At 46.5% G+C, this 13,163-nt stretch overlaps 1 protein-coding gene across 13 annotated transcripts in view; it reads left to right on the forward strand.

Moving 5' to 3' along the window:
• OBSCN (obscurin, cytoskeletal calmodulin and titin-interacting RhoGEF) overlaps positions 1 to 13,163 on the forward strand; it is a 192,026-nt gene that overhangs the window by 175,689 nt on the left and 3,174 nt on the right. For all 13 annotated transcript variants that reach the window (XM_075044005.1, XM_075044010.1, XM_075044031.1 and 10 more), the window contains 11 exons: positions 112 to 3,778; positions 4,405 to 4,527; positions 5,575 to 5,685; positions 5,799 to 5,966; positions 6,446 to 6,568; positions 8,579 to 8,749; positions 10,024 to 10,144; positions 10,797 to 11,036; positions 11,701 to 11,924; positions 12,385 to 12,460; positions 12,933 to 13,082. In XM_075044005.1, the coding sequence (XP_074900106.1) occupies positions 112 to 3,778; positions 4,405 to 4,527; positions 5,575 to 5,685; positions 5,799 to 5,966; positions 6,446 to 6,568; positions 8,579 to 8,749; positions 10,024 to 10,144; positions 10,797 to 11,036; positions 11,701 to 11,924; positions 12,385 to 12,460; positions 12,933 to 13,082 (5,174 nt within the window). The remainder of the gene's footprint in view (positions 1 to 111; positions 3,779 to 4,404; positions 4,528 to 5,574; positions 5,686 to 5,798; positions 5,967 to 6,445; positions 6,569 to 8,578; positions 8,750 to 10,023; positions 10,145 to 10,796; positions 11,037 to 11,700; positions 11,925 to 12,384; positions 12,461 to 12,932; positions 13,083 to 13,163) is intronic.

Raw genomic sequence — 13,163 nt, forward strand, 5'->3', positions numbered from 1 at the left:
AAACTAGTATGTGTGGTATTTAAGACTGCAGAAGTTCATTTGGTATGCTTGCTTTACCATACTCCCACCACGTTTCCATCTGATTGTGCTGTATTTTGTTTTGCTCTTCAGCGGTCTCTGATGTGCTACAAATCCATACTGGTAATGCGGTCTATCCCAGAAATCCTAGAAAGGACTCACGACAACACCTCCCTGGCCATCTCCCGACATCTTATTGACGAAAGCACTTCATCCAGTACCAGCGGCTCCTCTTCAGACAATGAGAACTCGCATTTCCCCAAGAAGAGGCACTTTGGCTCTACACCCGAACTGCACTTGTCCATATTTGATGCACCAAGCCACCAGGAGCCTCCAAAACATGCAAGAGAAGAGAAGCACTCCAAAATCTCTGTCCCTCCAGTAAAACCCATGAGGAGGAAGTATGCTTCAATGAAAGGTGAGGTGGGGGACAAATCACCTACAGAAAGTAAAGAGCTCATGGCAAGTATCTTAAAGGAGAAAGAAGAAGGGCTCCTTCCCAGACTTCAACATGAAAGAGCAGAGCAGTCCCAAAAAAGTGCTGCTGCTGAGCCTTCATCAGTGAGGACTTCCACAGAAAGCACATCAAATCTATGTCAGAAGGAAAAAACAGATGTATTTTTATCTGATAAGGACAAAATTGAAAAGGCTGGGGATGGGACAGAAAAGCCACCTGTCTGTGTCCCTAGACAGAGTGTCATTAAAAGCACTTTCTACAGCCAAGCAGCTGAGCTACCTGCAAGGGGGCCTTCCTCACCAGGCAGGGAGTTCAGAAGGCACCTGGACAGAGCCAGAAGAACTTTCCGGAAAGCTGGATATTCAAAAGTGCCCCTCAGTGGTCTCCGTGAACCCCTCCTAGAGCAGTTTGAACTGGAAGAAGAAGAAGGAAAGTCTGACTATGGAGATGATCACAGGGAAAGTCTGCTTGGTTCCTTGACCAAATCAGCTTCATTTGACACTGCAAGGAAACCACCACATCCTGCCATCGCTGGTGGGAGCCGAAGCCGTTCCCTGGATGACTACAGGCTGAGAGCGTCAAGATCAGTGCGGGAACAGCATATTTTGGAAGAAGACTGTGATATATTGTCACAGGAAAGTTGCGCTGAAGGCAGCGACCACTGCGACATTTCTGCAGGGCCTGGGAAGGGATGTTTTGTAGACACTGCAAAGCAAGAGGACCTTAGGAGAGCCAACAAGGATTGCTCAGAAGAGCAGCCCCCTCCTTCCACGCAATGTGAGGGTAATGGGTGCCCAGCTGGTTTTGTGCAACAGCTAGAGAGACTTCCAGTGTCGCCTCATAGGAGCGAGAACAGGAAACATTTACTGAAGAAGTCAAAAGCTACTTACATTGAGGAGGACGTCAAAGATTTGGAAGGCAAAAGCCCCATTCTAACTGCCCAGGGCTCAGATGTAACTGCATCATCAGCTCAAAAGCATGAAAGCATGGAGGGTAAATCTTTCCCTGGCAGTGCCTCTGACACTGCTTTTCAGGAGGGAAAACAGTCCATTTCAACCCTCACAAAGCCAGAGACCACCTCCAAGACGGCCCCTACGAGTAAGGGAGATGTGTATCTGCCCCAGGAGTCTGCTCCCAGTACCGACATCCATCCGGACCTAAAAGGTGGAAGCTTGCCTATCCAAAGGACAGCCCCAGTTCCACCTTGGAAAGACAAAAAGCAGAAACATTCGCATGAGAAGACTTCTGCTTATAGCGTTCCCGAATCCGATCTCACGGAGCATGAAAGCTCTGCTGTTTTAACAGGCCCACAAACAGAAACAGATTCCCTTCCAGTATGTAAAGACAAAAGTCAGGAACTTTCTGGTCAAACTGTTCCAGCAGCTACTGCCTCGGTGGGCAAACGGCCAGATACCCTAACTGCTCTGCACACAGCTGATGAAGGTGCTCATCAGAAGATGAAAACCCATAAAGAGGTGAGGTCAGCTGTCCTGGAGCATGAAGGACCGGGTATTACAGGAATCACTCCACCATCAGCCTGTGATGGTGAAAGCCAAGCGCGCAAGAGGGCTGCTGGTCACATAGACACAGAATCAGCCGTCCTGAAGGAAGAGCATCTCGTTCCAAAAGTCCCACCACCAAAATCAACGCCGACTTTGGTCTCCGATGGAGCAGAGAAGGCTGAAAGGGAATGGCCAGCTCATAGCAAGGACAGGCTTGCTGCTTTGAAGAATGAAAGCTCAGCTGTCACAGAGGTTGTTCCCAGTTTGGCCCATGAGGCTGAAACCGAGGGCGTTGAACCCCAGAAAGGTTCTGAAGGCCGTGGCACGGTGCCTGCTGTCCGGGAGAGCAGACACCCAGCTAGAACTGTGTCCTCCCAAAATACTGGCCTCCCTTCGGCCTGTGAGAAGGAAAAGCAAGAATATTCAAAGGCATCGCTTCGCGGTGAGGTGAGATCTGTTGCGACAGCAAGTGCAAGCCGAGCAGCTGGACAGACTATGCCTGCTCCCGTCCCCAAGGCTGGACCTCAGGTGTTTGAGCAGCACAGGGTTGCCAATCCCGGTGGCAGAGTTTCTACGGATCTGAAGAGCGGGCCTCTGGGTGTCTTAACTGCTTCACCACCAGAAGTTGCTCCAGCTTCAGTTTATGAGCTAGAATATGAGGAATATCCAAAGGTTTATGGTGAGGGTAGAGGTGTTGCCTTAGAAAGTGGAAGCTGGGATGCTGGAAAAACTGTCCCACCATCGCTCGGCAAGGATCAAAGTCAGGAGCTCTCACATCACAGGTCTTCTTTTTACAGCGATGAGGAGTCTGCCGTGCTGGAGGGCTTAGTGGATGAGATGGTTTCCCTCTCTGAAGAGATGAATGTTTGGGCAGAGTCAGTCTCTGGTGAGGAGGAATGCAGAAAGCCCATCTCTGCTCCCACAGAGATGTTCTACAAAGGCCTAGGTACCCAAGCGCCCATGGACACCTCCTTCCCTTTGGTACAAGGGGGTAAAAGAGAAGTCTGTGAGCTGGATGACCTTGCAGAACCCTATCTTGTTGTGAGTGAGGAGTCAGTGGTACTGGAAGGGCAGGGAGTACAGACGGTTCCTCATGAATGTGAGCATCTGGAGGACTTAGCGTTTGAGAGCCCCACTTCTAGTCAAGTGAGTGTTTCCTCAACAGAAAGCCTGGACACTGGAAAAAGACCCAGTCAAGTGACGGTGAGCAAGGACACTGGTAAACACCCAGAAGTTTCTTTAGTGAAAATCAAAGACCTGTCGGACGAAACACCCAGTCTTGGCAGTGGAACTCCAAAACTTGACATATCAGAGGTAGAGCCTGCCTATTTGAATTTCTCTGACTTGTATGACATTGTCTATTTTCCATTTGAATTTATGAACTATAGGAAGCCTCCACCCAAACCAACTGGTAGACGGTTTATACCTTTTGGTGAAAGGGCAAGGTCACCTCCTGCAAGACATTTGCATAAGGATAAAAGACTCTGCATCAGAGAAGAGGCAGAGGGCAAGAACAGGAAGGACCATTTGGAAATATCTGAGGATTCAAAGGCAACTAACTTACTAGCCATGGGGAAAGGGTCAGAGAGTCATAAAGAAATGTATGGCCCCCAAAAGGGCTCAAGTGGCAAGCAGAAAAGCTCCTTCTACAACAAGCCGGGGCTCTTTAAGCCATATGCAAGGTCTCATTCAGTGGAGCAGTCAGTGGAGCAGAGTCTGAAGAAGAAAGTAAAAGCTTCTGTTGCCCATATTTCAAGAATCCTAAAAGGAAAGATATCTCCTGAGCCAGAGGCAGAAGAAGGTAAATATTTTACTCTGTGCCTTCACAGATTTACTGCTATAACTGGGCTCTGCTAAATCTGCCTTTTCCTTTTTCCCCAGCATATCTGAGGCTGTGGTTAGGCTGTCATTGCAAAACTGTCAAAGTCAGGTTATGAAATTAGCTGTCTTCAGCTCCACCACTAGCTCTCTGTTACTGGCTCACTTTAGTGCAGAGTCAGCTGGGTTAATCTGCTGATGGAAGTGGCTTAAATTCCCCTGTCTAAGTTTGCACAAAAGCAGATCGGGGCTGGAAGATGCTTGCTTTGCTGCAGTTTCTTCTGCAGTTGTCATCTGACCATGGCAAATCTTTGAAGCTAAAGTGACTGGGAGAAGTTCACGAAGTCACCCTGGCTGCCTAAGTTGATGACACTGAACAACAGAATCTGTCCCTTCTTCTCTGCCATCTCTAGATATGCCCCGTTCTTCCAGGACTTCATTCTGTTTGTAATAGCGGTCACAGCCTTCCCTGTTGACTGAAGGCTCGTTAATAAGGAAACCTGTGACTGCTGAGCTGTTTATGTGCAAACGGCAGAACTGTCTGCTGTAAATGGGTGCCACAGGGAGAAGGATGGCCTTGAATGACTTCTCATCCTTTCTTCAAAACAGAGTTTGGTGAGCTGGGAAGCGAGGCAGTAGAAAAAGAGCTGTTAACAGGGGCTGAAGGATCTCTGAAGAGGAAATCAGCACTCTCTTCATTCAAGTTCTCAAGCCTCATGCCAAAGGAGAAAGGTATTGCTATTGCACAAGTCATCAGTTCGGTAGTTTTATCATGAAGTGTCACTAATAAATATGACAGTGCTGTGTGAGGCCAGTTCCTCTGTTTGCATCATGACTATGTCCTTGCTAAAACTGTCTTGACCTGGCATTGCTTCCAAATTGGAGCCATTCTAGGAAGCCACTGCAAAGGAATAAAATCTATGTGTAAGCTAGAAAGAGAATAAATGGAGTATCTGAGGGTGGGATAGCAGAAGCAAGGAACTGTGGATTCCTGAGCTTCAATCCTGCATGCATACGTAAGGGCCAGAAGTGCTGCTATAGAGCTGTGAAATGAAGAATGCTGGGGCGTGCCAGCAAAGCTGAACTTGTTTTTGCCCAGCCAAGTTTTCCCTTGACTCTAGCAGGAGCATTTTCTGAGGTCAGGTTAATGCCCCAGTATTCAGCTGAGCCCTGCCAAGCACTGGGAAGGGCAGGCGTGTGAGGCTGGCAGCTCCTGGGCACTGCAGAGAAAAAAACCTGGAGAAACACAGAAGAAAACCTGAGCTCCCCCTTTCCCAAGGAGACAGCAGCAGACTTGAGGCTCTATGATTTTTTTTCTCTTTTGATATCTTTTATCTTTTCTTCTCTCTTCTTGTGTTGTCTTGATCTCATCCCTTCGTCCTTGAAATACCATCATTTAGTTCCCCCCCCACATTTAAGCTAGGCCAGAGGAAAACTCTTGCTGTGACATTTTCTCTCTCTACTCTGAGCTGTTCTGCTGCCTTAGCTGTACCAGCAGAGCTGGGCAATGCAGGTGTTCCCCATGGACCTTCCAAGATCCATCTGGATTATCATGTATGAGCAGTCACACTGCATCCATGGGGCTGAACGGGGCTCCTGCACCTGTGTGCTCAACGCCCGGGGGATTCTCCAACCGGTGGTCAAAGGAATGCCAGAGAATGAAGCAGAAGTTTTCTTGAACCGACTAAAAATGCTTTCTGATGACGTGCATGCACTTATTTTTCACTTGCCCCCCTGCCCCCGGCCACTCTGAATCACTGCTTCTCCTCTTCTTTGCAGCACCTTCGTTCACTGAGGAGCTCATTGATCAGGCTGCTGCCATCGGACAGTGCGTGACGCTGTCGTGCCGGACGGCCGCTCACTCCTCCCTGCACATCAACTGGTTCCGAGGTGACATCCCTCTGGGGAGTCCCTAATTTTTGGGACAGGGGTGCAAGGGGGGTTTTAGACACCTTGGTATAAATTTGCAGGGTACTTATCTCTCCTATCTTTCTGCTTTTCAGATGGGATAGCTGTCCACAGCAGCAGCCGGATCCTCATCTCAGCCACACTCAAAAACTTCCAGCTATTAACTATTCTCTCTGTTAATGCTGATGATTTTGGTATTTACACCTGCGTGGCCACAAACTCTCTGGGCTCAGCATCCACCTCTTGCGTCATAAGAAAAGCAGGTAAGAGAAGTAGCCGCTACAGAAGTAGGTATTACAAGTACTTCTGCCCAAAAATGTGAGCTGTAAATACCTGTGAGGTGAGATTTCTGCAGATAGGTTCAGGGGATAATCTCTCCCTTGCCTGCTCTGGTCCACAGCCACAGCCCTTGCTGTCTGGTAGTGTGGTGTATTTTGCAGGGTTTATTCCCTCTTCTTCACTATTTAGTCTCTCCTGGATTCAGAGCCACTCCAGTAGCCATGTGCTTCTAGAACAAGACTTCAAAATCTTAGCACTGAGTTTAAATTAGGCATGGTTAAATTGCTGTTCCACTAGGGGTGTGTGTGTACATATATATATTTATATATATTAAAAAACCATATACATTTTTATATATATGTATAAAAAGAATATCCGTAACTGAGAAATGCTGGGTGTAGAGGTACATATCACAGCAGTACTATTGCTAACAGTCACTGGCTTTTGTGTCTCCTCTTGACAGAGCTTCCTCCCAGCCCTCCACCCCCTGACATCGTGGAGGTCTACGAGGATGGAGCGCAGGTGGTCTGGAAACCTGTGGAAACCAACACCCCCGTCCATTACACTGTCCAGTGCAAGAGCGAAGGTAAAGTGTGGAATGCTGCCCTTCCGCCTTGCAGGGAACTTCTCGATTTGTGTGATCTCTTCACCAGCTGGATATTTTATTTTTATGCAGAAACAGCCTGATTTTAGGTCCCTAGTTTAGAGTTAGGAATGAAATTCATACAGCTATCATTTAGCCATCTAAAAGTTAGATGTTGTGCTGGCTGAATCAGCCTGGAATATGCATACTCATACAAAGGCTTTCTTAAAGTGTGAATCAAACTAGGTCACATGGAAGGTGTGACCAAAAAGTGAACAGCTACAGAAGAATATGGATGGCTGGTGCCAGATACGCAGTCCTGAGTAAGCCTCTCAAATTACAGTTCTGACAACATTATACACTAATAATGCCCAGCAACACCCATCAGCAGACAATATCATCCTATACCCAGGCTTTCTGTGCAGTCTGTGGGGAAGGATGATCTATCAAAAAGGCAATTCATCCTATGCTAAACAGCCATGCTTTCTTTTTCCATTGATTATGCAGGAAGCTTAGGGCAAACAGCCGGGACAGGATGAAAAAAGTTTGGCAAAACTGCATCATCCCTTTGATGTTCTCTTCCAAGGCTTGGTCCAGAGCCTGATGAAATCAGTGGATGTTTTCTTATTTAATTGCACGAGCTTTGAATCAAATCCCCGAGCCCATCTCTCTTGGGATTGCTTTTGCTGTTATTACTATGAATGCTATGTCTGATAGTAATTTCTACTGCAGTCACACATGCACATCCCTTTGGATTCAACTGCTCCATGTTCCTTCTTTTAATTCTTCAAACACACATGCACTCCTTTCTGGATGAGCATGGGCAGCAGCTTTCTGCCTTTTCACTCTGGAGCTGGTGTCAGTCACCTTTCCTCCAACACAACTTTATTGTTATTCGTTTTGACACAACTGTAGGCAAGACTTTGGGGAGGATACAAACACAAGTTTTTCCAATTAGGAAGAAAAACAGGAAACAGCATCTACAATCTTCCACTGCATTCTGTGTATTTGGCAGGAACATGCAAAGTCCTGCTTTCCTGAACACAGGAGGATTAAGATCATCAGAAAAAAATTCCTTGGTTTATCCGTTATTTGACAGTAGGGTTTTGCACACTGCTTCTGCAGACACTTTTCTCTGTTTCTAAGCTATATCTGCTCCTTCTTACACATACACACACCTTAATTCAACCAGTACCCCGCAAAGCCATGGATACCTTTGTTTTGGGTGGTGAATTATTGGTTTTCCTATGGTTTGAGGCTCTCCAACAATGTTTATTTGAATGAAAGGATGGATTTAATCTCAGGCAGTCTCAGGGAGTTGTGTTTAACCTTGAGCACAGCAACAATGGCAAAGTATGGGATAGAGCATCTTGTAAAATGAATGATCACTAAATGTTTGCCACTGATTTTCTACTTCACCTTAGTCCCATGAATAATGAGTCCATAACACACCTACAATTTCAGTTCCCTGTGAAATTATCACAAAAGCTGAGTAAACCTGCCCAAGTTTCAAACAGTGGGTTTGCTAGGAGGGTGTTAGTGCATAGTTCTGTTCTGAAATCCTGCACCTTATGGTTTCAATTGGAGTCATGACAGGGCCAAAAGAGAAAAAACAGTGATTTTTCTAGGCTTTTGCTTGGAATTCTTTCTTAGTGTATATTTGCTTTAGAAGATTGGTGGCATGAATTAGATAAACAGAAACTACACAGGAAAGTTCCACCATTCTTCTGAAACAGTATTGCCATACCTTGGACTGATTAGATATAAACCAGCTGATTTCAGAGAAGATGACTTTGGCACATGTACAGTGAGCGGCGCCAGGCACTAAAGTTGGCCATAGCAAGTCAGTTTTCCCTTCACTCTATGAGATTCTGCTGTTTCTCCATATTCCCAGCACAAAAGTAAAGCTGACAAAAAAAAAAACACAACAAAACCCCAAAACTCAACACCCTCACCCCCAGTGCGACCATCTTAAATGAGTTCTAATCTCTTTTCTGTCTTTCCTCGGTGAAGATGGGGAGTGGACGACTCTTGCTTCTGACATCGCTGACTGCTGCTACTATGCCAAAAATCTCTCCAAGGGGTTTATCTACTGCTTCAGGATAGCCTGCACCAGTAAAGCAGGAATGGGCCCTTACAGCGACCCATCTGCCAAAGTACAAATCACTGACAAGGATCAAATGGGTAAGATCAAATGCCAAGAAAGCATTGTGTTTTCTCAGCATCAAAACAATTGCACCCTTTCGGATGCAGGTCCAGAAGTCAAGAGCAAGTGAATCAAGACCAATTCCACTTGGCTAAGGGTGGTTTAGGGCTTCCTCCTCTTTGGCTTTCTTATTCAAAAGTAAATTATTTTCTAATTCTGGACACAGTTAGGGGAATATGTGTAAATATACAACAAATACATAATAAAATAATAACAATTTGTAAATATACATAATATGTAAATATATAAAAAAATGTAATAATAAAAAATCTGGAAACTGTAGATTATCCACTGACAACACACTCAATTTTTGATGTGAGATCATGAGGAAACAGGTCTGGGACAATGAATGTGTCACTGGAGGCATTGATCTGTTAGTATAGATCTGCCACAGGTGAAAGCCCTGGACGTGCTCTTTGTTATGGACTCAGTCCTAAGTTCAGTAGTTAATTAATGTGTTCTGGTGTTTGCTACTGGGAATTATTGCCCTGCTGTGGTGCATTTTTCAGCTGTATTTTGTCTCTGCAGTAAAGAAAGCTCTATTTACTATTTTCTTCACCTGTTAGAATACTTTGTACTATTCACATGTTTTTAAAATTAAGAAATCCATAACCGCACAACAAATATATCCTTTCTGCCAAGAAGTGGAAGGATGGTCTAACTGGAATTTCCTCCCAGTGGAGAGGATTATTCTGTAAAAATCAGTTCACAGAGATATTTTTAACTCACCCTAAATCCTCTGCTTTCCCTTGGCCTGGGATTTATTAACATATCTTACTGTGCCCAGCATTTCCAAGCAGATGCTTCAATGTGTCAAGGCATGCTTTAATATTTTAGGGAGCACTCAGAACCAACAACATGTCACAACCAGAGTAAAAAGTTTCAGCTGCTGCCCTGAAATACCCAACTAAAAGAAGTTTCTAATTCTTTGTCAGCATCTTACCATGTCCTGATGACTTATTATGTGAGAAGGTGAGAACCAGTGGCTGAGATGACTGATATTACAGCACACAACATACAATCCCCCTCGGAATCTGGAGTGGTCACACCAGGGATTTACTGGGCAGACAGTCCAGAATCTGTTGCATTCAAACAGCCTTGGGTGCCACAGCTGGGAGACAACCTGCAGACTTGTCTGGGAAAGCTCTGCTGTCGCCTTTCTCATTGTTCACAGATAGCGAAGGGTGGCTCAGAGAGGCTCCAGTTTCCAGAGGTGTTTTCCCATGTAATCCCTGTTGCTTTTTCTCTGTAGAGCTTCATGCTGCAATGCAGAACTTCCCATCAGCTGCTACTGAAGAAGAGAGTGAAATAATCACACCATCCGAGCCTTTCCCAACCTACCAGACCTACGCCTTCCAAACAGAGATCAAAAGGTAATGAATCCACCCGAGCACTCAACCAGACAGAGGGAAATACCGCGTGTGGCTGGAGTTTAGAAAAGTCACTTTTATAAAAGCACTGCTCATGCAATGTCACGGTGTTTTGTTGAAATCACCTCCACAGCAATACGTATAAACCAGAGATCACTGGCTGAGCAATCTTCACTTGGTTTGGTAGGATTCAGGTGTGGATTTTCTGGGAGAGCAAAAGGGTCTGTGCTGAGCACCAGGACAGCCCCTTAGTATATTGTGAAGTGAGCCGAGGGCTCACAAAGGCTCCTCTCATCGCTCCATCACCTTTTGCAGCTACCAGTTACAGGCAGGGGGTTGGGATCCCACTTTCTCTGCCTACAAGACAGGCACCAACTTCTGTTGCCAACGGGGTGGTAGTTCTCTTGCTCGAGACAGGATGAGCCGCCTTCTCTCTCCCCAAAGGAGTTAAGCTCTCGCTCCTGCAGTTTAAAGTGACTGTACAATTTAGAGACACAGGAGGATGTGCAAACTGTGACAATAGATGCAATAACTCCACATCGGGCATGGATGAAAAACACAGCATGTGATCATGGTGGTTTTAAAGAACAGAAGCTTCTGGCTCTTCCAGGAGTAGCAGAGAAGCTTAACGTGCCTTTGTGTTCCTTTGTGCCAGGGGTCGTTTCAGCATCGTCCGACAGTGCAGGGAAAAAGTAAGCGGCAAGACTTTAGCTGCTAAAATTATCCCTTACTGGCAAGAGGACAAGCAAACTGTGCTCCTGGAGTACCAAGTCCTGAGGAAGCTTCATCACACAAACATAGCTCAGCTGAAGGGAGCCTACGTCAGCCCACGGCACTTAGTGTTGATCCAGGAGATGTGCGTGGGACCAGAGCTACTCCACTCTTTGGCATTACGGTAATAACAAGTGGAGGGAAGGGGTTTCCAGTCAGGGCTGCTCTAGGGAGCAAAACACCTATTGCTTTCCCCTGACAAACTGGATCATTTCTCTCCATCTGGGCCAGCGTGCTGTCATTGCACGTGGGATTTGCGATGCACTTGTTCTGCAACTTCTTGTGACATAGTGAAATTACTTAAGTTCCCTACAAGGTTGGGGTAGGGGACAATTCAGGGCCACCCAGTTGAGGTGTTGAAAGCAGTCTACAGGAGTCGATACGAAACCCTTTCTCCCATAACAAGGAGATTATTGTGGTTCAGGAAGCCTCATTTCTCCTCCACATTGTTTCTCACAATGGCAGAAAATGGATCTGCTGAAATCCTCTGATTAAAAGAGAGGGAACGGTGGGCATCGAGTCTGCATTTTGATTTCTGCACAACCACTGCTTTCTCTGCCGTGCAGCTCTACAACCTCCTGAACTTCTTGCATCTGTAAACCTGACTCACAGTATGGACCAGCCTCTCCATATACAATAGATTTGCTAAATGAATGGAGTTGTTTCTTCTTGACTCTCAAGGGCCTCATGGGATTAGACATCCAGGGGAGGATGACAGTGGGTATTGAATGGCACTCTTGGGCACGCAGAAAGGACACCTCTGGTTTCTATTCCTTTTCTTCTACCAGGACATCGTACTCAGAAGTGGAGGTTCGAGACTACTTGTGGCAGATCCTCAGTGCCACCGAGTACCTCCACGCACACAACATCCTGCATTTGGATCTCAGGTCTGAAAACATGATCATCACTGAGCCCAACCTGCTGAAACTCCTGGATTTTGGCAACGCACAGTTCTACACACAAGACAAAGTTATTACCATGGACAAGTGCATGGACTATGTTGAAACCATGGGTGAGTACAGAGTTCAGCCACAGCAACCTTGGCTTTGTATGCAATGTGTGGTAAACAGAAAGACAGACAGAGCCATTGGTCAAGGCAGCAGTTGGCCCCAGCGAGCAAAGTCTCCCCTTTTACAGTAACAGTGTGAGTTTGCGGGAACAGCCAGTGGTGGCAGCCGTCCCACTTGCAGACCACAAAGGACAAAGCCAGAGGTCATGGCCAACACCACTCCGGCTGGCACCCACGTGTCCCGAGCTCAGGGTTATAGCATTATTGCCATTTGGCCTGATGTTCTCCAGGTTTCATTGCAGTCATCACCCACGAGGGTGTCTTACGTCAACCAGCTCCCTGTACTAGAAGCTTTTTCTTCTTCACTCTTGGGAAGGTAGCAAAGCAGAAAAGTACCCACTGCTTTTGTGCTGGTCTCAGTGCATTGTAGGGGAGCTTGGCTCACACCAGTTTGCTTTTCTAGCTCCAGAACTACTGACAGAGCAAGGAGCCCTCCCGCAAACTGATATCTGGTCTGTTGGAATCACGGCTTTCATCATGTAAGTCAGTCTGCCATTCCCTGCCCTACGAGCAGCTTTAGAAGTACAATTTCAGAGTCATCAACCAGGGGAGTTGCATTGACTCAGAGAGTTAACCTCATTTGTGGCCCCTCTCCTCGGCAATGTTGCAGAAGGCTGTGTGATGGATGGTACGGAGCTGGCTGCACCATCCAAGGATGCCCAGTCCCAGTGATGTCTCCGCATAGAGTAAGGAGGCAGCTGCTGGTGTTTCTCACTCAGCCTCATCTGAAAAGCCCCAACTTTACCAAGAAAATTCAAATTACACCAAGTGGAAAAGCAGCCAAAGTCATGAAACCCGCTGAAGAACAGCAGCCTTTGAGGTTTTGTTTTCCCGTATCATATTTCTGTGCATCATCGTGACCCTCCTCTCACTGCTGGGTGGGAATTCCTGGGAGAAGGATCAACCTGAGCGATGCCCTTCACGCTGATCAATTCTCTTCTTTTGGGGCAGGTTGAGTGCCAACTACCCCGTCAGCTCCGACGTAGCCTGCGAGTTTCTGAGAACAACCAGGAGAGGTAAAGTGAAGCTCACACGGTGCTACGCGGGTCTCTCCGGGGGAGCGGTGTCCTTTCTCCAGAGCACGCTGTGTGCAAACCCCTGGTAAGATGGTGTCTGCTCTGCCAATAGCACAGCTGATGCAGATTGTGGCTATTGCCCCTTTTTTCTCTCCATTTGCAGGGA

The sequence above is a fragment of the Buteo buteo genome, chromosome 2, assembly GCF_964188355.1.
Source record: "Buteo buteo chromosome 2, bButBut1.hap1.1, whole genome shotgun sequence".
Taxonomy (NCBI): Eukaryota; Metazoa; Chordata; class Aves; order Accipitriformes; family Accipitridae; genus Buteo; species Buteo buteo.